At 36.9% G+C, this 26,862-nt stretch overlaps 1 protein-coding gene across 2 annotated transcripts in view; it reads right to left on the bottom strand.

The window, feature by feature from the left end:
* SERPINI2 (serpin family I member 2) overlaps positions 1-24,466 on the bottom strand; it is a 36,255-nt gene extending 11,789 nt beyond the window's left edge. The window contains exons 1-5 of one of the 2 annotated variants that reach the window (XM_049867318.1): positions 24,365-24,466; positions 21,916-22,178; positions 13,096-13,326; positions 11,539-11,733; positions 11,266-11,458 (exon numbers count right to left, since the gene is read on the bottom strand). In XM_049867318.1, coding sequence (XP_049723275.1) covers positions 11,266-11,458; positions 11,539-11,733; positions 13,096-13,326; positions 21,916-22,177 — 881 coding nt within the window. In that variant the 5' untranslated portion in view covers position 22,178; positions 24,365-24,466. Of the gene's footprint in view, positions 1-11,265; positions 11,459-11,538; positions 11,734-13,095; positions 13,327-21,915; positions 22,321-24,364 lie in introns of those variants that run through there. The other variant, XM_049867319.1, reaches the window with a different exon arrangement.
* Between the last annotated feature and the right edge of the window lie 2,396 nt (positions 24,467-26,862).

The raw sequence follows: 26,862 nt of genomic DNA, 5'->3' as shown, positions 1-26,862 counted from the left end.
ACTTCTAATGATGTCTAATTATCACCAGGGTCATTTAACTCACAATATAGTCCAATGAAACCTACAACAATAGAAACACATTCAGCCATTTAATAAAAGTGCAATCTGCAGCCAATTTCTAATTATCAATAATTGTTGGGACCATGAACAGCCAGGCGTGAATTAGCACTTGCATGTGTTAGGAATTTAATATAGATTTTAGTTTTTAATCTTCACAAAGGCCCCGGGAAGCTGGCATTATTATTCTCATTTATATACAAGAAAGTAAAGGCTCAAGAAGTTTGATTTCCATACTCAGGGTCAAGGTAGGTGCCAGACCTGAGATTTAAACTCAGGTGCATTTGAAGCTAAAGTTCATGTGCTCACTCCCACCTCCCCCTATTCCAAAACATGATCCCAATCAATATTCGGAGAGAAGTATGTACCTCTTCCAAATTTTGTGAGCCCTCGCGTTTGTCACAATGGAAGTTCATTTCACCTTTTCCTTAAACTCCTTTAAAATTGTTGAAAGAAAATCAGCCAAGGGTAAAAGGATGAGCAGCAAAAAGGCTGATTAGACACTTAGCAACAAGGTAATCATAAATGAATGCCTTAGCCTATGCCAATTACCTATTTGCTTAAAAGACAGCAGTTTACTCCCAAGTGTAACCGTCATGCATAATCTCACAGAGGTAAAAGCTGCAGAAAATGAAGGAAAACAATCTAGAATTTCTGTTTTAAGATGGACCCACTCCTGGCCTCAAGATGTCACCATGCATTGGTCTTGTCCCTTCCTTCTCCTGGCATAAGGGCTCCTGTTTAACTAAAACAAGTCTCGGATGGGCCTTCCTTTAAATTCCTATCCTTAATATCTGAAATCCCAGTTTGGATTCAGTGGGCTTTGAACTACCCTTGGAAATCTTAGGATTTCTTGCAAGGATAAAATATAACACAATCCTTGATCGTAGTGAACCTGGGCTGCTACGTGGGTACATAGTTACTTTCGGTAACATTCCAAGTAATTACCTCATGGTATGTGTGTGAGTGTGTGTGTGTATGTGTGTGCATGTATCTGTGTAAGAAATGCTCTATTTCCTTCATGGGCACTACATGCTAAATTTAAAACACTTTTCATCACATACAAAACATATCCGGTTACTATTCAATGTAAATTTGAGACTCCAGTTTGTATCAGTGTCCTAGAGCTTAAAGGACATGAACATTTTGTAATCACTACTGCAGCTGGTCATGACATGTCTATTCTCGTGTCCAGCCTCATTTTCCCCAGGTTCACTTTCCCTCACCCGTATAGAGCTCACATTCACCCACTTACAGATCCAAGGTTGGCCAAGTCCTGGGATAATATTTAGCCCAGCAAGAATATGACATTTCCCTTCTAGGGTAAACCAAAAAAACCAAACCCGTTGCTGTAGATTCCGCTCATAGGGACCATATAGGACAGGGTAGAACTGCCCTATAGAGCTTCCAAGGAGCACCTGATAGATTTGAACTGCTGACCTTTTTGTTAGCAGCCATAGCTCTTAGCCACTATTCCCTAGGGTAAAAAAAAAAAAAAATTCCCTAGGGTAGGTGGTGTTATTTCTTTTGAACTTCTCCTTGGTGCTGCTGCTCCAGATCTGTATTCTTGGTGTTCATGCCATCGCTGACCTTTTGCTCTTTCTGAACTCCTTTCTCCAGAACCTACATAGCCCCTTGCTGTCTGCCATCTCTGCCTTCTCATTACCTCCATGAACCCAGGCACACATGTTCTCTCTCATGCCTGCCCCGCATTGCACGTGCTTTTTGACTCCTGGTTAACCTCCTGCAGTTTTGGCTTTGTCACTTATTAGCTGTGTGACCATAGGCAAGGTATTTCACTGTTTGCAACTTACCTGAATATAAAAACTTGTTTCTATCACATTACTAATAAACAAAATTAATTGAATACTACCCATTTTATAAGCATTTTCTTGTGAAATCATCACAACAACCCCAAAGGTATGTATTATCATCGTCCCGCTAGCCAGCAAAAAAAAATTAGACAAATAAGGTAATTTGCTTAATATTATACAGTAAGAAAGTGGAACAGCTCTTGGTCTTAAACATTATGATTTATTTTCCATGATCTGGTTTCAACATTTGGTAAGAGATACAGTGATGTCTCTCACCAAATGTTGATATTGTGATGTCGAACTGAACAGAAGATTTCAAAGGGCGGCTCGAGACATGTGCAAAGACCTGGAGACGGAAAACCAAAAGGGAAGAACACGCTCGGCATTTCTCAAGCTGAAAGAACTGAAGAAAAAATTCAAGCCTCGAGTTGCAATAGTGAAGGATTCTGTGGGGAAAATATGAAACAACGGAGGAACCATCAAAAGAAGAGGGAAGGAATACACAGACTCATTATACCAAAAAGAATTAGTTGATGTTAACTATTTTTAGAGGTAGCATATGATCAGGAACCGATGGTACTGAAGGAAGAAGTTCAAGCTGCTCTGAAGGCATTGGCAAAAAACAAGGCTCCAGGAATTGATGGAATATCAACTGAGATGTTTCAACAAACAGATGCAGCACTGGAAGTGCTCACTCATTATGCCAAGAAATATGGAGGACGGCTTCCTGGCCAACTGATTGGAAGAGATCCATATTTATGACTATTCCTAAGAAAGGTGATCCAACTGAATGTGGAAATTATAGAACAACATCATTAAAATCACAGGCAAGCAAAATTTTGCTAAAGATCATTCAAAAATGGCTGCAGCAGTATATTGACAGGGAACTGCCAGAAATTCAGGCTAGTTTCCGAAGAGGACATGGAACCGGGGATATCACCGCTGATGTCAAATGGATCCTGGCTGAAAGCAGAGAATACCAGAAGGATGTTTACCTGTGATTAATTGACTATGCAAAGCATTCGACTGTGTGGATCATAACAAATTATGAATAACACTGCAAGGAATTGGAATTCCAGAACACTTAATTGTGCTCATGAGGAATCTTTACATAGATCAGGAGGCAGTTGTTTGGACAGAACAAGGGGATACTGATTGGTTTAAAGTCAGGAAAGGTGTGCGTCAGGGTTATATTCTTTCACCATACCTATTCAGTCTGTACGCTGAGCAAATAATACAAGAAGCTGGACTATATGAAGAAGAACGGGGTGTCAGGATTGGAGGAAGACTCATTAACAATGTGCGTTATGCAGATGACACAACCTTGCTTGCTGAACGTGAAAAGGGCTTGAAGCACTTACTAAAGAAGATCAAAGACCACAGCCTTCAGTATGGATTGCACCTCAGCATAAAGAAAACAAAAATCCTCACAACTGGACCAATAAGCAACATCATGATAAACGGAGAAAAGACTGAAGCTGTCAAGGATTTCATTTAACTTGGATCCAGAACCAACAGCCATGGAAGCAGCAGTCAAGAGATCAAGACATGCATTGCATTGGGTAAATCTGCTGCAAAGGACCTCTTCAACGTGTTGAAGAGCAAAGATGTCACCTTGAAGACTAAGGTGCGCCTGACCCAAGCCATGGTATTTTCAATAGCATCATATGCATGTGAAAGCTGGACAATGAATAAGGACGACCAAAGAGGAATTGACGCCTTTGAATTGTGGTGTTGGTGAAGAATATTGAATATACCATGGACTGCCAAAAGAACGAACAAATCTGTCTTAGAAGAAGGACAGCCAGAATGCTCTTTAGAAGCAAGGATGGCAAAGACAGTGTCTTACATACTTTGGACATATTGTCAGGAGGGATCAGTGCTGTAGAAGGACATTGTGCTTGGCAAAGTACAAGGTCAGTGGAAAAGAGGAAGACCCTTAATGAGGTGGATTGACACTGTGGCTGCAACAACGGGCTCAAGCATAACAACGATTGTAAGGATGGCGCAGGACCGGGCAGTGTTTCCTCATGTTGTGCTTAGGGTCGCTATGAGTTGGAACTGGCTCGATGGCACCTAACAACAACGACATTTTTGATGTCACATCAGTCAATATCTTTAAAGAATGATTCCATTCAGAAAGGCTATGCCTATAGTTTAAATAAGGTATTATGACACATTTGAATAGAAAAATAGCTCTTAACAAATTTAAAGACACAAACCTCTGAAAATCCAATGACAAGTATAAAGTATAAAAACAATGATCATGTATGCATAAATAGTATGCAAATAATTTCAGGGGGCTTCACAGGCTTATTAAAGTCTACCTCTGAACTCTCCAGAAGTCTATGGTGCTCAGTTAAGAACTGCTACAAATAAACAAGAAATCACAGTCCTTATTTTCCTAGTAAGCCAACTTTAGAATTTAAAGGCAATCTATTTCTTCTTTTCCTTCTTAACACATGTCTAGTCACATACTCTAATAAATGTCTTCCTACTCCACCATTTCATTATATTTCCAGTGAAGCTGCTCTTTCTAAACACGCATCACTTTGAGCGTCTGAATTGTCGCAATGGTTTCCTAACTAGTCTTTTGGGCTTTCCCTCTATAACACATCCAAGAACATCATCCATAGCTACTATTCAATTTGAAGCAACAAACATTGAGCATATACTATTTTTCAGATGCATGCTTTGTGTTGGGTCACAGAGAGGAAATGCGTAGCTCTTGAACTCAAGTAATTTAAAGTCTAGTCAGGAAGACAAACAAATAATTTTAGCACAGTTACTATGCAGAAATAAGTTCAAGGTACTAGGAGAATTTCCCAGCTGGGAGAAGAGAATATGTTTGTGGGATTTTGCATAAAGAAATCTGAAAGCTCTCTGAAATCCAAATGTAGCGTTAAGGACCAATAGGGGTTATCCGGGAGCCCTAGTAGTTCAGTGGTTAAGCCCTTGGCTGCTAACTGAAAAGTAGGCGGCTTGAACCCACCAGCTGCTCCATGGGAGAAAGATGTGGCAGCCTGCTTCCATAAAGATTACAGCCTAGGAAACCCTATGGGACAGCTCCACTCTGTCTTACAGGGTTGCTATGAGTCGGAATTGATTCGACGGTAATGAGGGTAGGGGTTATCCAAAAAAGTGGAGACAAGGAAGTGTTTCAGACAAGTCACTCAACATGAACAAAGGCATTGTGACTGCCAGACATATCTTTCTCACCAAACCTGTTGCTCTCAAATTGATTCTGACTCATGGTGACCCCATGTGTTTCAGAGTAGGACTGCTCCATAGGGTTTTCAACGCTGTGACTTTTCAAAAGCTGATTGCTAGGCCTTTCTGCCTAGGCTCCTCTGGGTGGGTTCAAACCACCAACTTTTCAGTTAGTAGTCAAGTCCTTAAACATTTGAGCCACCCAGGGACCTCTATATTTTCTAAAACACTGCCTTAATTATTACGGTATTCAACTTGAAAATTTTCAGTAATCCGTAAGGGATTTCTCAATCTTGATTCTTCTTCTAAAGCCCAGCTCAAGACCTTGATCATCCATGTTAGCCTTTGTTTACAATTCCAGTTTATGGTGCTCCCTCTCCACTCTTCCTTTCTCCCTTCTTTCGTTTTTTTCTTCCTTCTTTCCATTTTTTCTTCCTCCTTTCCGTTTTTTCTTCCTTTTTTCTATTTTTCCTTCCTTCTTTCCATTTTTCCTTCCTTCTTTCCATTTTGCCTTCCTTCCTTCCTTTCTTTCCTCCTTCCCTCCCTCCTTCCTTCCTTGCTTCCTCTCTGACTCCTCATAAACCTCCTCTACTCACTATACATTGCTATATATGGTTAGTAAATTTTTTAAGGAAATCTTCTACCACTCCATCTTATAACCACCCTAACAATAGGTATCATGTCTAGCACTTTGCATCTTTTCCAACTCCTTGTTCAGAGTAGGTCCCAGTCAATCTCCACTTTTAAAAAGGAGATGAATTTGCTAATAAATAGTAATATAATCAAGACTTAAAGGCTTTGAGCCAATAGACTTGAGAGCTAATCCCGTCTTTCACTACTTATTGAAAGGCAATTTGCCCATTGTACATCTCAATTTTCTTATCTACGAAATGTGGGATATAACCAACAAACCATACAACCACAGCTTTTAGTATTAAAATAAAAATTCTAAATGCTTTATAAAGTTAAAAGTGCTATACAGGTGAATATCACTTCTTATTTACCTTATTAACATGCATTAAAGTATCACTTTTGCCTATATGAATAATCATAAAATACATTCTCAGGAACATTACTCATACAGCTATGAATCTGGTGCGTAGTGTGTGTTAGACTCTTCAACCTAATGAAATTTTACTACTATTTATAGGATCCCATTTTACCTTTAGACAAAGTAATGTGATTATTTTAGCTGATATTCAATTGCAGAATAGTGTCCAAAATCAGATGTCTAATATCTTGTTGTTGTTGCTGCTAGGTACCATAGAGTGTGTTCTGACTAATAGTGACCCTAGTACAACAGACCAAAGCAGTGCTTGAACCTGCACCATCTTCACAATCTTTGTTTTGCTTGAGCCCACTGTTGCAGCCACTGTGTCAGTCCATGTCATTGAAGGTCTTCCTCTCTTTCACTGACCTTCTACTCAACCAGCATGGCGTCCTTCTCCAGGGACTGGTCCCTCCTGATAATATGTCCACAGTAAAAAAAATATGTCCACACAAGGTGAGAAAAAGTCTCACTATACTCTCTTCTAAGGAGCACTCTGGCTGTACTTCTTTCAAGACAGATTTGTTCATTCTTCTGGCAGTCCATGGTATATTAAATATTCTTCGTCAACAGGATAATTCAAAGGTGTCAATTTTTCTCTGGTCTTCTTTATTCACTGTCCAGTTTTTGAATGCATATGAGGTGATTAAAATACCATGGCTTAGGTCAGGTGCACCTTAGTCTTCAAAGTGACATCTGTGCTTTTTAACATTTTAAAGAGGTTTTTTGCAGCAGATTTGCCCAATACAATACATCCTTTGACTTCCTAACTGCGGCTCCCATGGGAATTGATTGTAGATACAAGTAAAATGAAATTCTTGACAACTTAAATATTTTCTTCATTTATCAGGATGTTGCTTATGGGTCCATTTGTGGGGATTTTTGTTTTCTTTATGTTGAGATACAATCTATACTGAAAGCTGTAGTCTTTGACCTTCATCAGTAAGTGCTTCAAGTCCTCTTTGCTTTCTACAAGCAAGGTTGTGTTATCTGCATATCACAGGTTGTTAATGAGCCTTCCTCCAATCCTAATTCCCCGTTCTTCTTCATATAGTCCAGTTTCTTGGATTATTTCCTCAGCATACAGATTTAATCAGTATAGCAAAAGGATACAACCCAGACACAGCTTTTCTGACTTTAAATCTTGCAGTAGCCCCTTGTTCTGTTGGAACAACTGCCTCTTGATCTATGTACAGGTTCCACAGCCAAGATCCATCTAACAACATCAATGATATCCTTCATTCCATGTCCTTTTCTGAATCCAGATTGAATTTCTGGAAGATCCCTGTTAATGCACTGCTGAAACTGCTTTTGAATGATCTTCAGTAATATTTTACTTGCGTGTGATATTAATGATATTGTTCAATAATTTCCTCATTCTGTTGAATCCATTCCTTTCTTTGGCATGGGCACAAATATGGAACTCTTCCAGTTGGTGGGCCAGGTAACTGTCTTCCAAAATCTTTTACATAGATGAGTGAGCACTGCATCCTTTTGTTGAAAAATCTCAATTGATATTCTGTCAGTTCCTGGACCCTTGTTTTTTACCAATGCCTTCAGTGCAGCTTGACTTCTTTGTTCAGTACCATTGTTTCTTGATCATATGAGACCTACTGAAATGGTTGAACCAACTCTTTTTGGTAAAGTGACTGTTTATTCCATCTTCTTTTGATGCTTCCTGTATTGTTCAATGTCCACCCCCCGCCCCCCCCCCCCCGCCAGAATCCTTCAATATTACAATCCGAGGCTTGAATTTTTTCTTCATTTCTTTCAGCATAAGAAATGCTGAGCATGTCCTTCCATTTTGGTTTTCTAACTTCAGGTCTTTGCACATTTCATTATAATACTTTATTTTGTCTTCTTGAGCTGCTCGTTGAAATCTTCTGTTCAACTCTTTTACTTCATCATTTCTTCTGTTCAGTTTAGCTACCCTACATTCAAGAGCAAGCTTCAAAGTCTCTTCTTACATCTAGTACCTTACAGATAATAAAAAACCCATTGCCATAAACACTAGAAAACACCCAGTATTTTTAGACTACACTGTGTTGTATTGGTCTTGATTCTAAACTAGGCACATATGGAAGTGGGGAAGGAGAAGTGTTTTTTAAATAACTACAATATAAATAGCCATCTAAATAGTCACATGCTTCTTCCTACTGTGCCTTGTGTACATTCTTATTAATTTTTCTAACTCTTAAATTTATTAAACTTTGCTACCAAAGAGGCTTTTATTTCATTTTACAATAAAGAGAATTTAGTATAGTTCATTAGACTTCCAATTTTACCAAAATCTTCAATTATCACTTTGAAAAACATTGTGTATTGATTAAGATATAGAAGAACCATAGCATTGAATAATAAAATATAAAACTGTCAGTCCACCCAAAAGCATTTATTGAGCCTGTATATTTCTCCCTTCTGTACTAAACACATGTTCTAAATTGGTCTTATTTTGATGAGAGCTCTGGTGGTACAGTGGTTAAGAGCTCAGGCTGTTTAAGCAAAAGGTCAGTAGTTTGAATCCACCAGCAACTCCTTGGAAATCCTAGGAGGCAGTTCTACTCTTTCCTACAGGGCCACTATGAGTCGGAGTTTACTCTACAGCAACAGGTTTGGTTTTTATTTTAGTGTGAGGAAAATTTTCATTTCAGGGAAAATGTATTTCAAAACTTTCAATTTGTCATTTTGGTGCTCAGGAAACTTAATTCGATAAATGTGCATAATGGGCTGAACTTGTTAATAAGCATAAAAAAACCAAGCAAATCATTCCTTTAAGAAAACAGAGGATTCATCTTTTCGGTAAAAACCAAATACATTTTAAATGTAATGTATTAATGTAATTGAAATATTGATAACAAAATCTTCAGTCTTGTGAATACAAAGCACATTTCACCTTTCTGTCCCTAGAGAGAAATTTCCCAGCAAATGGCTAAGGTTCTATTTTTCATTACGGTGCGTGTATGGGAAAAAGGGATGGCTTCATCAGGACTCTTACAGGGAATGAATTCAAGACTGACTGGAAAGTTCAATTCTAATTTCTGAGATATTTAAAATTAGATAAAGGGAAAGAATAGAGAATCACTTTCTTGAATATATTTATGTAATTTAATTCAACTATACTCATTTAGCACATACTATAGTGTTGCTGACGAATGTGGCATTAAGATTGGAGGAAGACTCATTAACCACCTGCAATATGCAGATGACACAACCTTGCTTACTGAAAAGGAAAAGGACTTGAAGCACTTACTGATGAAGATGAAAGACTACAGCCTTCAGTATAAATTGCACCTCAACATAAAGAAAACAAAAATTCTCACATCTAGACCAATAACATGATAAACAGAGTTGTCAAAGATTTCATTTTACTTGGATCCACAAGCAATGCCCATGGAAGCTGCAGTCAAGAAATCAAATGAAATATTGCACTGGGCAAATAAGACTTCTTCAAAGTGTTAAATAGCAAAGAATTCACTTTAAGGACTAAGGCATGCCTGCCCAAGCCATGGTACTTTCAATCACCTCATATGCATGCAAAAGCTGGACAAAGAATAAGGAAGACCAGAAAAGAATTGATGCCTTTGAATTATGATGTTGGTGAAGATTATTGAACATACCATGGAAGAAATACAGCCAGAATGCTCTTTAGAAGCGAGTATGGAGAGACTTCTCATGTATTTTGGACATGTTATTAGGAGGGACTGCCTATCCCTGGAGAAGGACATCATGCTTGGTAAAGTAGACTGTCAGGGAAAGGGAGAAAGGCCCTCAATGATGGATTGATACAGTGTTTCCAACAATGGGCTCAAACAAAATAATGTTTGTGAGAGTGGTGCAGGACTGGGCAGTATTTTATTCTGCTGTGCTTGCGCACTTAACCACAGCAACAGAGGATGGAGGATAGAAGTTTGATGTGGTGTGGGGGATTAGAAAATTCTCTAGATATAAACAAGGATCTCCAAGCTCCAACTTTAGTAAAGCCAGAAGTGACTGCTTTCTGAGGTTTTGCTCCATCAAATCAGCAGTCACGCAGGAGAGGCTTTTTGACTGGACCCAGATTTGAGGATGGTTGGGAAGACCATTAGGAAATGGTCAAAGATAAGAAGACAAAATCATTAAAAGTGTCTGTGAGAGTATGATTGAATGACTAATGACTAGATTCTGGCTATGTAGAAAAGGAGGTGAAAGCCAAAAGGTGTAAGACGTTATGGGTCAGGAACAAGGGGAACACAACACCTGTAGACATTGATGAGTTTGAAGAGAAATTTAGAAACAAAAGGACAGAGTAAAACCTATTAGACATCTGACTCTTTTTAAAAGTTCAGGTGGACTATGAATTATTTGGGCACATAATACTCCTGTCTCCTAGAAGTATAATATGAAGACAATCCTGTTTATAATTATTGTTTCCTGAGACATGCCTTTGCAATTTCCATTTTGTTTTAACTTCGTAAAATTGACCAAAGGACTTGATTTGTAACTCAGTGACTGTTAGAGCACCATCTGCCAAAGGTGATTTGGCATTGTCTTTTAATTGTGTTTCGTGCGTGGCTTTTGTTTTCCTTAGACATAATACCAAAACCCAGACTCCTTACCATCCCATTGATCTCGACTCATAGTGACCTATAGGACGGAATAGAACTGCCCCATGGGGTTTCTAAGGACGGAATGTTTACAGAGGCAGACTGCCACATCTTTGTGCTGCAGAGCAGCTGGTAAGTTCAAACCACCAACCTTGTAGTTAGCAGCTGAGCAGTTAACCACCTGGGCTCCTTTTAGACATAATGAAAGATAAATATTTCAAATTCCAATCAGAAAAAAAGGCGAGATAAGTTTTTGTAATACAAAGTTAATAATTATTTTTAATCCCAGCAGTCTAGTTTTCAGAATTTATGGTTCTTCATCCCTTCAGGGAAAATTAGCACTTCAAGTCATCCTCCTCATGACAAAGCAATGCTGTCACAGGCTAGACCTGCCTTTGTAGCCAGTGAACGGGGTGACATCTCCATAGGAGTTTTTCTTTTCATTTGTGTCAATAGCCTTCTCAAGCATTTGTTACCTTTCAGCTGGCTATGCAAATTCCTCCCTCTATAAATGGAAACAAAAGAACCAGAATAATGAAATTACATTACTGACCTAGGGAGGCTTACTTCTACTTCCTCTTCGTGGATTTCAGAGAGCCATTTCAGGATTTGATGAGCAGTAATTAGTTTTTCCACTTCCTCTATGTTCACATTTTCTGCAGGAAGTATGATGATTAAACTAAATTCATTACCTTTATAAGGTAATTCCAAAACCTGGTAGTTCATAGAAGACTCAGAAAAATAACCTGGAACAGAGAAAATAAAATATTACATATAACTGGCAATTCCCAAAGCCATGCTTTTGGAGTATGGTTTCTCGCAGTACCGTATTTTGTTCTCAGAAGAGCCTTCATCATTGGAATCTTGACTGCAGAACCATCTTTCTTAGTGAAGTTCATCAGTTGTGTGTCTTCTTTTCTGAATTTTTGTTTCCAATCTCCCTTGAAATAAAGAGCATTCACCAGGACAAGTCTAGTCAGAGGGCCAAACTCTTCCCCTGAAAACATGTCTTTAATTTTTCCTGTGAAGTGAGTGGAACAGGAGGCAGAAAGAAATAAGCAATAGTGGTTCAGCAGAATTGCTTTAAATCAAATTAAAGAAGAAATTCCTTTTGCAGATCAGTAATGGACAGAGTGATTGCATGATTTATCGTTTAAATTTGGCAATTTTGAGAGTAAAGGGGAGCACTATTAACCATTTCACTAAGAAACAGGTGCAAAAGGAGACTGTTTTAGGCAAACTTGGACATATGGTCACCTTAGTAATGGACTCTCTTTAGTGAAAACATTTGCGTCAATCATCTTTTGAGAAGAATAAAAACAAAGTATCTCTTCCTGCTTATTAGTATTATTCAGGCTTTCAGGATTCTTCAATAAGTCAGTCACAATTAGCAAGTCAATAGTAGACCCAAACTTAGCACTTTTGTGGCTGTAGTAGCCTCAGACCATTGAAAAGGGACAAGAATGCTAGTATGGTTTTCCTCGTGCAAACCACTAATCTCCTATCTCAATGCCCCAAAAATATATCGAAGTTATCACGGGTGCCATCGAGCTGTCTTCAGTGTGTCCTGCCGATAGAATTTTCCTGTGAACACTGCTCACCACGCTCACCTCACATTTCCTAGCTTATGCTTCCCCACCTAAGGCTACCCTTAAAGAATACAGTACTTTCTTACATGACCACATTTGTTGTAGTTGAATGAACAAAGAATCAAACTACGGTTAGCTGAGAGCCTACTATGCGCTTGTCATTTCACGTGCATTGTTATTAAACCTTCCAATGGGCCTGATATATTTTAATAGTATCCTCATTTTAAATGGGACATAGTTTATAACTTGTTATTATTTGAACTTAGATCTGTGTGGTTTTAAGCTTGTACTCTTTCTACAATGTCATTCTGTAGTCCCTTTGGAATATTTGTCAGTTTGCATTTAGGTTAAATTTAGATTACCATGTTTATGATAGGACTATCAACATTCATTATTAAATATTAACACATTCAACAAAGATGTGTTAGTTATTTACAGAATATGTGGGAAAGAAGGCATCTGGGATTGACAGGTCTAACTTCTACCTGGTCAAAGGCATTAATCCTGCTGTCATACCTACAAAAACCTATGCTTGAAGAAAAATTATTATTTAAAATTCTTCCATTAGGAATTAAAAAAAAAAAAAAAGGTGTCACTCCAAAAAAGAAAAAGAAATTTGTATACTTTTCAAAGCAGCTTAAAAAAACTCTCAGTTTTATGACTTAGGATTAATTTGAATAACAGTGAAATGACATAGGAGATTTGATTACTCTGATCCATAGTTTAGTAGGAAAATAGTTATTCTTTACTTCAAGATATTAAAAACCACGCAAACAATGAATGGGAAACTTTACCATCTGTTTTGCTTTCTACCCAAGTACTTATTGTTTCTGCACAAGCCTTTGCATCCTGAAAATCCAGCAATTTTATAGCACTCTGAAAAAATTCCTTGTTGCTATGGAGATACTCTTCTTTCACAGTGAATCCTTCTTGAAGGTAGAGGGCATTGGCAAGATTAAATGTAAATTCTTGTTTTTTCTCCAAGATGGCAGAGAAAAATGATTTCAGCATGGAAAATTCTTCTCCTAAAAAATAATTATAATGTATACTGACGTATTGAACAGCATAAAAACAAAAGCTTTTCAGTTTTGCTATCTAAATGCTCTTATTCATATCATCATTTTTGCACCCTTAGGTATAATGATCCTTTCTAAGTTATAAATATTTTAAGCATTTATCTTCTGCAGAAAAATGCATTTTCTGGAGAAACCAACATTTATATAGGAAGAAAGAATGTCTGTGTAAATTTTGAAATTTGTCAAAGCAAAAATACACATTCATACAGGTTGAAGGACACTCCCACTTTATAGTCAAGTTTTAGCTCATTTTTGATTGTTGGAAATTCATGTTCAGAATCTCATTCTTCATATAATATGTACATATCACATTTATCAAAGGGGAATGCTAATGTATGCTGATGAGGGTTTTATAGAGATCATGATGAGCAATCCTTTTCAATATTACTTTTATTTCAGTTTGAGAAAGAATTGCTGTCTTATGAGCAACTACATCTTTCCAAGTTTTGAAATTTACCAGGTAACCCCTATAATCACCTCTACAGATGTGTAAGAATCAGAATTGTCTATTTCTTCAGGTTCATTAATCTATATACTTTGGCTGTCTACATTAACAATAAAAATCTTAACCATTCCAACTAAACCACTAGCTAAATGAGTCTGTCAGAGTCAACTGAAAGAAACACTCTTGGCCAATTATTTATCGTTCAGTTATTCTGACCACAGTGTTGTCACGAGGCTGCACAAGCTTATGAGAGAATTTTACTGATAGTTTGCTCAGTAGGTTTCTTTACATTACCAAAGGTTACGGATAATTTCATTCCTTTTTGGCTTAATCCTAGAACTCAGTCGAGTCTAATTTTATTTCAAATAATAGGTTCTTTCAGGTCCTTCATTATATTTTCAGTTGTTGTTGTTGGGTGCCATCAAAGGTCAGGTTGACTCTGACTCAGAGTGACCCCGACTCAGAGTGACCCCATGTGACAGAGTAAAACTTCCCCATAGGGTTTCCCTGACTATAATCTTTACAGGAGCAGATTGCCAGGTATTTCTCCCCCAGAGCTACTGGGCGGATTCAAAAGCCAACCTTCTGGTTAGTAGCTGAGTACTTAACTATTGTACCACCAGGGCACTTTCATAACTTAAAAACAAATGGTTCATTATTGGAAGATGCTCAAAAGGTTAAAAAAAAATTGTAACATAAAGGAACTCACTACTAGATAGCTATTGGAAATAAGGGGTGTGTGTGTGTGTGTGTGTGTCTATGTGTGTATGCTATATTTAATACAGAGCTAGCAGAGCCACCGTCAGCCTATCGAGTGTTATCGTACAGATAAGAACAGGCTCCCTCTCCCAAGGTCTGCAGACTTATGATCTCACATCTTGCCCAGGTGAGTGGAGACTGCATTTCAGTCCCCACTCGTCTCCTTTGTCTGGTGCTCTTCCTCAGTATACAACCTGCACGACCATAAAGGAAATTCTGCAAGGTATATTCCATTGTACTTCTAACTCTATGTTTCTCCATTTACTGGGATGTAGACACGGACATAGAATATTTTTAGATACAAAACCTTACTTCTATATGATTGAATCCAAAGAATTTCAGTAATTCTTTACAACCCTGGCTTTCCCTACATAAGGAAGAGAAGAAAGTTTATTTATTTTACTTTTTTATGCATTGATTTCAGATGTAAATCTTTGTGGCCATTTGAAACCCCAAAGGAATATCTCAATAACTGGGAGGCTATAGAGGAGACTCCTAGTAAAGATACAAAAGCTTTTCTCAAAGAACTAATTAAGGTCAGAAATGAGGTGGCAGAATTTCAAATCAATTTTCAGGAATTCATAATTTCTGAACATCTTTAAAGGAATGGGGGAAAAAAGAAAGAGTCAAAACAGTTCCAACTCATTTGTCAAAGCAAACAGATTTATGTCATGTACTTAAGCTCTAAGACTGTGTGACAGTCAGCTGCTGTTTGATAAATCACCGGGCTCAGAAGTCAATGAAAAAAATGTCACCAAGTAGCACAAGGTTGGAGGAGAATATAAAGTTATCTGACTTATAAATTTGATTTAATTTACAGATAAACAACCTCTTTTAGCACAGGTCAAAAAGAATAAATATGCATGGTTCATAAGAAGCAATGAGAATAAGTTATTTTCTTTCCTAAAATAGGGCCATGGAGAACCCGTATTGGGTAAATGTAACTGTTGTTTGATTATACCAGCCCTACAGAAAATATCCTAAATTTAAGTATATGTTTACTTTTCCTGCTATTAAGAGCCCAAAGGCCAGTCACGTGTGCAATGTGACTAATTGAAAACAAAAAACAAAAGGAGTCATAGAACTATAGATTGGTTTAGCCAAAAGGTCCATATAAATAATCTCATCCACACCCCTCTTTTTATGGTGAGTAATCTGAGGCGCCCCTTACATGACTGTCAGTTTTGTCATACTGTGGGGGCTTGCATGTTGCTGTGATGCTGGAAGCTATGCCACCGGTATTCAGATACCAGCAGGGTCACCCATGGAGGACAGGTTTCAGCTGAGCTTCCAGACTAAGACAGATTAGGAAGAAGGACCCGGCAGCCTACTTCTGAAAAGCATGAGCCAGTGAAAACCTTATGAATAGCAGCAGAACATTGTCTGATACAGTGCTGGAAGATGAGCCCCCCAGGTTGGAAGGCACTCAAAAGATGACTGGGAAAGAGCTGACTCCTCAAAGTAGAGTCAAGCTTAATGACATGGTTGGAGTAAAGCTTTCGGGACCTTCATTTGCTGATGTGGCACGACTCAAAATGAGAAGAAACAGCTGCAAACATCCATTAATAATCAGAACCCAGAATGTATGAAGTATGAAACTAGGAAGACTGGAAATCGTCAAAAATGAAATGCAATGCATAAACATCCATATCCTAGGCATTAGTGAGCTACATGGTATTGGCCATTTTGAATTGGACAATCATATCGTCTACTATGCTGGGAATGACAACTCAAAGAGGAATGGTGTTGCATTCATCATCAAAAAGAACTTTTCAAGATCTATCCTGAAGTACAATGCTGTCAGTGATAGGATAATACGCATTTGCCTACAAGGAAGACCAGTTAATATGACTATTATTCAAATTTATGCACCAACCACTAGGGCCAAAGATGAAGAAATAGCAGATTTTCATCAGCTGCTGCAGTCTGAAATTGATCGAACATGCAGTCAAGATGCATTGATAATTACTGGTGATTGGAATGCAAAAGTTGAAAACAAAGAAGAAGGATCAGTAGTTGGAAAATATGGCCTTGGTGATAGAAACGATGCCAGAGATTGAATGATAGAATTTTGCAAGACCAATGACTTCTTCATTGCAAATACCTTCTTTCACCAACATAAACAGTGACTATACACATAGACCTCACCAGATGAAACACACAGAAATCAAATTGACTACATCTGTGGAAAGCTCAATATCATCAGTCAGAACAAGGCCAGGGGCCAACTGTGGAACAGACCATCAATTGCTCATATGCAAGTTGAAGCTGAAACTGAAGAAAATCAGAGCAAGCCCACGAGAGCCAAAATATGACCTTGAGTATATCCCACCTGAATTTAGAGACCATCTGAAAAATAGATTTAATGCTTTGAACACTAGTAACCAAAGACCAGACAAGCTGTGGAATGACATCAAGGACATCATCCATGAAGAAAGCAAGAGGTCACTGAAAAGACAGGAAAGAAAGAAAAGACCAAGATGAATGCCAGAGGAGACTCTGAAACTTGCTTTCGAACGTCGAGCAGATAAAGCAAAAGGAAGAATTGATAAAGTAAAAGAACTGAACAGAAGATTTCAAAGGGCCACTCGAGAAGACATAGTAAAGTATTATAATGACATGTGCAAAGAGCTGGAGAGGGAAAACCAAAAGGGAAGAACACGTTCGGCGTTTATCAAGCTGAAAGAACTGAAGAAAAAATTCAAGCCTCAAGTTGCAATAGTGAAGGATTCTATGGGGAAAATATTAAATGACGCAGGAAGCATCAAAAGGAGATGGGAGGAATACACAGAGTCATACCAAAAAGAATTAGTTGATGTTCAACCATTTCAAGAGGTACATATGATCAGGAACCAATGGTACTGAAGGAAGAAGTCCAAGCTGCTCTGAAGGCATTTGTGAAAAACAGGGCTTCAGGAATTGATGGAACATCAATTGAGATGTTTCAACAAACAGACGCACTGCTGGAGGTGCTCACTCATTATGCCAAGAAATGTGGAAGACAGCTTCCTGGCCAACTGACTGGAAGAGATCCATATTTACACCTACTCCAAAGAAAGGTATTCCAACCAAATGTGGAAATTATAGAACAATATCATTAATATCACATGCAAGCAAAATTTAACTGAAGATATTCTAAAACGGCTGCAGCAGAATATCAACAGAGAACTGCCAGAAGTTCAGGTAGGTTTCAGAAGAGGATGTGGGACCAGGGATATCATTGCTGATGGCACATGGACACTGGCTGAAAGCAGAGAATACCAGAAGGATGTTTACCTGTGATTTATTGACTCTGCAAAGGCATTCAACTGTGTGGATCATAACAAGTTATGGATAACATTGGAAAGAATTGGAATTCCAGAACACTTGATTGGGCTCATGAGGAACCTTTACATAGATCAAGAGGCAGTTGTTTGGACAGAACAAGGGGATACTGATTGGTTTAAAGTCAGGAAAGGCGTGCGTCAGGGTTGTATTCTTTCACCATACCTATTCAGTCTGTATGCTAAGCAAATAATATAAGAAGCTGGACTATATGAAGAAGAACAGGGCATCAGGATTGGAGGAAGACTCATTAACAATCTGCGTTATGTAGAAGACACAACCCTACTTGCTGAAAGTGAAGAGGACTTGAAGCACTTACTAATGAAGATCAAAGACCACAGCCTTCAGTGTGGATTGCACCTCAACATAAAGAAAACAAAAATCCTCACAACTGGACCAATGAGCAACATCACGATAAACGGAGAAAAGATTGAAGTTGACGATTTCATTTAACTTGGATCCACAACCAACAGCCATGGAAGCAGCAGTCAAGAAACCAAAAGACGCATTGCATTGGACAAATCTGCTGCAAAGGACCTCTTTAAAGTGTTGAAGAGCAAAGATGTCACCTTGAAGACTAAGGTGCGCCTGACCCAAGCCATGGCATTTTCAATCACATCATATGCATGTGAAAGCTGGACAATGAATAAGGAAGACCGAAAAAGAAGTGACGCCTTTGAATTGTGGTGGTGGCAAAGAATATTGAATATACCATGGACTGCCAAAAGAATGAACAAATCTGTCTTAGGAGTACAGCTAGAATGGTCCTTAGAGGCAAGGATGGCGAGACTGTGTCTTATATACTTTGGACAAGTTGTCAGGAGGGATCAGTCCCTGGAGAAGGACATCACGCTTGGCAGAGTACAGGGTCAGCGGAAAAGAGGTGGATTGACACAGTGGCTGCAACAATAGGCTTAAGCATAACAACGATTGTAAGGATGGCTTAGGACCAGGCAGTGTTTCTTTCTGTTGTGCATAGGGTTGCTATGAGTCTGAACTCACTCAAGGGCATCTAACAACAACAACAATAATCTGAGGCACAGAGAGAGGAAGTAATTTGAGAGGTGAGGTAGCTAGTATCAAATCACAAGGTTATTCAGTGCAGAGCTAGGACAGAAATTTCTGCCCAGTCCTTTTCCATAACCTTCTCGGAAAAAAGAAGCACCTTCAACTCAGCCTTTGCTCAGTAAGCAATATTTTCAGGGGGCAAAAAGAGTGTCAGCAAAGTGGAGAAGGTGAATTCTGAGCAGATGTTTTGACAATGACAGCAAAGAAGAGAATTGCAGAAATTGAAAGCCCCAGTGGTGTTGGGATGGCAGGAGTTGTATGTACATCCACAGACCCCCATAGAGTAAACCAGGTGTTAACATGCAGCAGTGGGGCAGGACCAGGGGATTAATAGCAGGAAATATAAAATAGAGACTGACTGAACAGAAAGTACCTTTTGATGATCAGTGGGGTGATGAAGGCAGGGCCAGGACTAAGGAGGGTCAATGAGACACTTGCCTCAGACAAAGTTTCAGGGAGTGTCAACAAGCTCAGCATTCAAGATAAATAATATTCTAATATTTAAAAAAAATTTAAACATATAAAAATCCATGATGAACAAAATATAAATTTTGTGATTAAAGACAAGATCAGTATAATTGCTTTTTCCCATCCTATCCTTTTTACTACCCTTAACTTGCTTCCCCTCTTCCTTTCTCCAGGCCCCTTGTGCCTTTTATCCATCTCCTTGCAGTTGACTTGCCCCCTTCTAAAACTTAGTCTCTTCTCTTCCATTATTCTTTCCTTTTCCCTGCTCTTTTATTCTCTCCAGAATTTTTTTTTCTCCCTTTTTTGACTGGCTTGTTTTTTCTTTTTGCAGTTATCTTTCATCTGTGTTTCTCTCCCTCTGTTAGCAAGGCATAATACAAAACTAGCTTTGCAGATTTTGTTATATGTATGAAGATGTTAATGTTTAATTCTCCGTATATACTCTACCAAAGAAAATATAAATTTTTTCATAATTGCTCGTATTGTATATACCCTCAATTGAATTATTTAATATCAGTCCTGGGTAAATTAGTTAACCTTTCTTTGCCTTGGTTTCCTCATCTACATAGTGGGGCTATATCAGCCTCACAGGGTAATTGTAAGTATTAAATGAGATAACATATATCAAGTGTAGAAAATAGTGCCTCGTACACTATATACTATACATATGTTCGATATTTTCATCGTCATTATTATTATTATGATTACCATGCCCACAATTCAGAATTAATACTTCTGTATTTTTTATAAGCTGTATCAATTTAAAATAATTTAGATTTCAGAAGCTCTAATTTTGCTAGTTGGTCATGGAAGTAACTTTACATATTTTTATAAATGTTTTATTTCTTTTCAAAGCAGTTTTATGTGATTTAAATGTTTCTGGAATTGGGTAATAGGATTTACTAAAATTAATATTAAAAAATCAAGACTAAATTTGGAATGCAGTGGCCTCATTTTACATTATTCACAAAGGAAAACTCTTGTAATTAACTTGACTATCACCAACTAAATTTTCTTTTCTGTACAAAACTGGCTTTATTTCCAAGGACGCAAATAAAACCTTGTAAATAGTATTTTCAGGAAAACAAATTCCTAAATATGGCTACTATGAGCTAAGACAAACATACAGAAATTACACGGACTAAATTCCCTAATCAAAGATCTGGATGTGATGTTTAGGGCACATTATTTCACACTGGTGAAAAGTTTATAATTTAAGACCATTATGGAAATTGAGGGCAAAGGATGGGCCTACTCCTTCAAATGGGATACCCAGCAATACAGCCGCTACATAGAACCCACCTAGGCCTTTGGGAAACTCCAAAACAATGACACACACGCACACACGCACGGACACACATACACACATGCACGCACGCACACACGTGCACACCCCAAAGCCTGCACAGTTATTTAAGTGTTCTTTTTTATCCCAGTTTTCTTTTAACGCCAAATAAGCTTTTAAAATACATTAAACTAATGTTTTTGTCTTGGTCTCATTTAAAGGTAAAAGTTTAATTTTAATTGGAAAACTAATGGAAAAAAGCTAAGGAAATAATGAGAGATGCACACAAGGTTTTCTGAGTGAGGGTGCTTACTATAGCACTATTTTTGTAAGGGAAATGTTGGAAACAACCTACTTAATAAGAAGGGTTAAGTAGTAATGGTATTGTCATAAGAAGTAATAAAATGCAACAATTAAACTTACGTTTTGAAGAAGTTGCCTGATAAGGGGAAATGATCACAACATAAGTGATAATGGAAGAGTATATACGTGTGTATCTCTATATGTATATTTATATGTCTGGAAACCCTGGTGGCATAGTGGTTAAGTGCTACTCCTGCTAGCCAAAAGGTTGGCAGTTCGAATCCACCAGGTGCTCCTTGGAAACTCTATGGGTCAGTTCTACCCTGTCTTGTAGGGTCACTATGAGTTGGAATTAACTCAAGGGCCGTGGATTTGGTTTGATTTTTTGGTATATATATCTACACGTGTGCATGTGTGCGTGTCTATAAACCAAACCAGTTGCCATCAAGTCTATCCTGACTCATGGTGACCCCATATGTGTCAGAGTAAAACTGCTCCATAGGATTTTCGATGGCTGATCTTTCAGAAGTAGATGACCAGGCCTCTCTCTGTATGTAGACACACAGAAATGATATAACCTCAGTTAATTAAAACTAAAACTGACCAAAAAAAAAAGCCAGAAGAAAATATACAAACATATTCACAATTTTATATCTGTAGAGAAAACACAATTTCTTCATATATTTTTTCTATGATAACATTTTCATTAGGAAACAATTATAAATGAAAGAAAATTATTTATAATTCTCCATTTTATCATAATTTTGTACTTTTCATAAATGTTTCATTTATTAAAGTTCTGTATGACCCTAACCTTCTCTCTAGTGCTTTAAAAATAAATTGTCATATATTATCTAGAATAAATAATCATATGAAACAATCTCACCAGTTGAGTTTTCCCGAAGTTTTAAAATTTGTCTTATCTGATGTTGTGCTTTTCCTCTCGCTCCCAGTTGTACCATTCCAAGAGCCAAGGTTGTCCCAAAGGGGGAAAATATAACGTTGTTCTTGTGAGATAAACAAATGGCTTGATAAAGATCCACTGCAAATTCAGTATTTCTTTGAGCCAAGGGTCTTGAGGCTTGACTTCCAGAGAATGCCAACAAGAGACTCCACAACAAGATCATATCCATCTGACTTCTGTGCATTCTTTAAATCACAATGTATTACATTTCAAAATAATCAGAGTTTAACATACTCAAGCTCAACAGAAACCTTCCTATCTTATTAGAACGTTCTATCTTGTTAGAACTAACTGCGACAAGAGCATGCAATGTCAGTTTTCTGACTATACACCATCTTTTAGGATGGGAGTTTTTATGTTACTTCAAGAACCAGTACAAAATATATTTGCAGTTTTCTAAACAAAATCAAAGGAGAAATTATAATTCTGAAATCCTATAATGGCAATATTACCTCTGAATAGCTATATGATTCTTTTTCCTATCCCTTCTCATGACTTTAAACTGAGTATCTTTAACTGTAATAACAAAGGAACCCTCTGTCCAGGCTATTTAATAAAATGGTTTATGGATCAAAAAGAGAAAACTGATTAAAAATGAATACACTTTATTGTGTTTTTGGATCTAGAATATTAGGAAGGTAGTGTATTATAAATCAAATATGTAATCTGACTAATTTTTTTACAGCAGTGATTCCCAGACTTTATGAGATCCCACTTCTCTAGGGAAAGATACTCCAAGGTCTATGGCATACTTTTCCAAAGACAGTATGAGAAAAAAAAAAAAACACTGGCAAAAATTGTAAAGAAACGAAATGACATTCAAATGTAAACATCATAGCAATAAGAAAAAATAAAGCAAGTAGCAAAAAAATCAAATCAGAATTTGACAAGTAAATTACCAAACACAAAACTAGCAACAATTGAAAACCATAACCGATTTATAACAACACTAAAGACATCCTATTAAAATGCTCTCCACAAAAATTGCAGGAAATGCAACCATCTGATATCTTCCACTAAATGAATGTTGCAATTTACCATAAACTCGTTAGTAGAATACTGACTCCAAACACCCCACAGATTTTAGTAACACTAATTTTAGTCCACAAATAATAAAACCCTTGAAAATCTGTTGCTGTTGAGGCAATTCCAACCCTATAGAACAGAGTAGAGCTGCCCCACTGAGTTTCCAAGTAGTGGCTAGTGGATTTGAACTGCTGGCTTTTTGGTTAGCAGCTGAGCTCTTAACTACTGCAGTACCAGACCTCCTTATAAATAATCCATTCTAAGAATCTTAATTCATTTAGTATGTTACTAGAAAATATAGTTGATTGAAGTAAAGATTAAAGCCTCCAGAAGAATGTATTGTTAGCCATAAAGAAATAAAGATATTTCTAGATCATTTGCCAGCCATTAGGACAGCTGCCATAGCTCACCAATGGGTTAAGGGCCATTAAGAATCACTATTATATAGAGAGATTACTAAGTCAAATATTCTCTGTGGACTTGTTCTCTAAATATTTCAAAATCTTTTCTAATATATGTAAAAAAAAAATACTTTATTTGTTTAGATATATATTTTATAAAGGAAGAAAACCTCAGAATGCAATCCCAAGCAATTGTTAGAAATTGTGTTAGTAAACTGCATATATAAATATATAAAAAAGATATATACCATCTAGCAAATATTTTGTTGAGGAATGAATTAGTACGTAAGGTAGCGAGTGGCAGTGCCTTAACAGTAAAAGCCAGTGAATAAGAAGAGATTTATGTGCAAAATAAATTTCTGCACATCATTATGTTCTGATATATTGAATTTCTCAGAAAATTTCTCGCCAAAATATCTATTTGTAGATATGTAAGTAGTCAAAATGTTATTAGTACATTTAAGACATCAAATGACAATTCATTAGCTTTATCTTTATCTACTTGGTTTATATTAGAACAATTAACAATTTATTAAGGTTATAATTTTCCCTTTTAGTAAAATCTGGGCATCAGTTTTCCTCTCATTATTATCACCAATCTTAATAACTAAAATTTATATTCTTTGAGCATCCTAGGTACTTAATAAATTACAACCTCACATAAATAATTTGCTTTAAAAATTCACTTACCTCCTTGGGCTTTGGATCCTATCTCAGCAGTACTGGTGAATTAAACAGCCCAGTGAATAGTCCCATAAGAATTTGACCTTCTAATTTATAGTAATATCCTTTAAGGCTAAAATTAATGCATTACTTTGAAATTTTTAAATAAATGTTGCACCAAAGTGAATTGAAATGTCATTTCTCAACTCTACTAAACATTCACAATCAATGTTATTGCATACATACTTCACTCAAATGCCATTTAGTTTTAAGGAACTTACCTAAAATTGGTTTCTGATGCAGTAACGTTACAACTAAAATGTGCTTGCTGGAAAACACGAGTACCTGGAACTCCTAATCAGCAAGGCCAGCTCTATTTATCATGAAGGATGCTTGATTAATTCCTCTGAAACAACAACAGGTGTTCACTACATTTATATAAAAAGGCTAACATGATCAGGTTAATGATCAATGTTGAAATATGAAGAAACTGAGAGATAAAATAATGACAGAATTTTTAAAAATCATTAAATTTCTATTATTATTTCATCCATTATTCTACTTCTTTTATAATAAGAAGAAACAGAATTTGGAAGAAAGTGCAAGAGGTTGTAAATTTGCTGGTAATCAGTTCTTTTTGTTTTTCACAGGACTTCCACAGCAGATTACCAGCACCCCCCTATAAATATTTAGAATGCCTATGAGAAAAGAATAAAACAAAATCAAGTCCAGAATGCAGAGACAAATTACTGCTGCATTTACGGAGTTCTCAACAATCCATCAAATTTTACAATAGCCGGAGGAGTTTTCTGTGACTACAAGGCCCACTTGAATCCTTAGGAAAAAGTTTAAATATTGAAGCAATATATTCTTTATGTTAAGGAAAAAACAGATTGAGATTATTGATTTACCAAATTACATCTGTATAACACTAGTAAACATAGGTAATTTGATAGTAAATATTGGTGTTATTTTTCTATGCTTTAAAAGTTCTACATGATTTTCTCTACAAAAAGGTCATTAATAAAAAATGGACTCATAATTGAATAGGTTTTGATCTCATACAGTTCAAATCAATCACCTCTATGGCAATAAGATATTAAACACATTGTACTATTCAGCAGTGGCCTTTTAGAAGAGAACTGGCAAATTTGGTTGAGTTGCAATTAAATACATATGTCATTATTGATCATCAAATGTAATATAATTTCTGATTTTTGTTGTTGTTGTTGCTCTTGGCTGCTGTCATGTCAGCCCACAAACATAGCAGCCTCATGTGTTAAAAAGTAGACTGCTCCATAGAGTTTTCATGGCTGAAATCTTTATGGAAGAAGTTTGCCAAGACTTTATTCACGGAGCCGCTGACTGGGTTTGAACCGCAAACCTTTAGGTTAGCAGCTGATAACAAGCCACTTGCCCACCCAGGCCCCTTAAAGCATCTATTTAAAAATGTTTTCAAGGACCTAGTTAACCTCTTTCCATGCCCTAATAGAGCTGTAACAGCTAACGAGATGCCTGAGAATCCTGATGACTATTACAGGCATAATTTCCTAATTTACTGAAATACGTAATTGCCCATCTAGCCATCTCCAAATGTTTTCCAGATCATGGGATTGATTCTATTAACGTTTACTCAAACATAAGCAAATTCTATTCCAGTTTTACCTTAACAGATTATTTTCCCAAAACAGAGTTGTGAAATACAAGAAGACAACAACAATTCTTGTTCCTTTCTTCAATATGTAAATAATAATCCTGAATGTCCAAGACTATCACTCAATCAATACTTTTCTCCCCATGTAGTGACACTAGCAAATATCCATCACGAGTACCCTTGGCTACCATATTATTATGTCTATATATTGCTCAGATCATAACGTGATTTATCCAAGAAAGGGCCATTACTTTTCTTCCCATGACAGAGACAGCCACTCTGTCTTATTAAGATCATTTAATGAAGTTGTTCTGTAAGGACCTTGTAGTAGAGCAGTTCAAGCAGAATGTTCAATTTCCTGTCTCTCAGGGAGTAAGAAGCCATGGTCATGAGTCCCTCCTCTCTGATTAAAGCTCTTTTGATAGATAATAAAGATACTACAATTATCCATAGACTATTACTGCAAACCTTTTAAATACTTTTACAATTCTGCTCCTTCTACAACTCTGGTTTGTCCCTAGAGCATCAGGAAAAAAATTATTCACTAGTGAGAGTTAAGTGTCTTGGTATAAATCTCTTGAGCACCATCACTACTCCACTGCAAAGAATAAACCTGGGAATCTGTACTAGAATACTAGCAAGACGTCAGTTATAACTTCATCACCTTTTTAGTCATTTTATAGTTTTTTTGAAAGCAAAAATGTACTTAGTTTCAAACTTTAAAAATATACAAGACATACTGTAACTCAAGAAATACTCTAACAAAGGATTTAAAATTTCATTCTTCTATTTGAGCATGGATTAATTTCAGGTAATTTTTCTCTGTCAACTTGCTTCATATATTTTGAGTGAGAAGAGAAAAATGTTCTGAAAAGAAAACAGGCTAAATTATATCTAGTGTAAATCTACAATCACTAATAAGGTGTAAGATTATTGAAAATAATTGTCATTTTTTTTTCCCAGCACTGATCTTCCTTTGTTTTGTTTTTGGGTTTTTAAAAAATTTTTTATTGTGCTTTAGGTGAAAGTTTAGAGAGCAAATTAGTTTCCCATTCGATAGTTTGTACATAAAGTGTTCCATGACACTGGTTGCGTTCCCTTCAGTGTGTCAGCTTTCTCCCCATT

The sequence above is a fragment of the Elephas maximus genome, chromosome 23, assembly GCF_024166365.1.
Source record: "Elephas maximus indicus isolate mEleMax1 chromosome 23, mEleMax1 primary haplotype, whole genome shotgun sequence".
Classification (NCBI taxonomy): Eukaryota; Metazoa; Chordata; class Mammalia; order Proboscidea; family Elephantidae; genus Elephas; species Elephas maximus.
The sequence above is the reverse complement of the archived record's forward strand: the minus strand, read 5'-3'. Positions and strand labels throughout refer to the sequence as shown.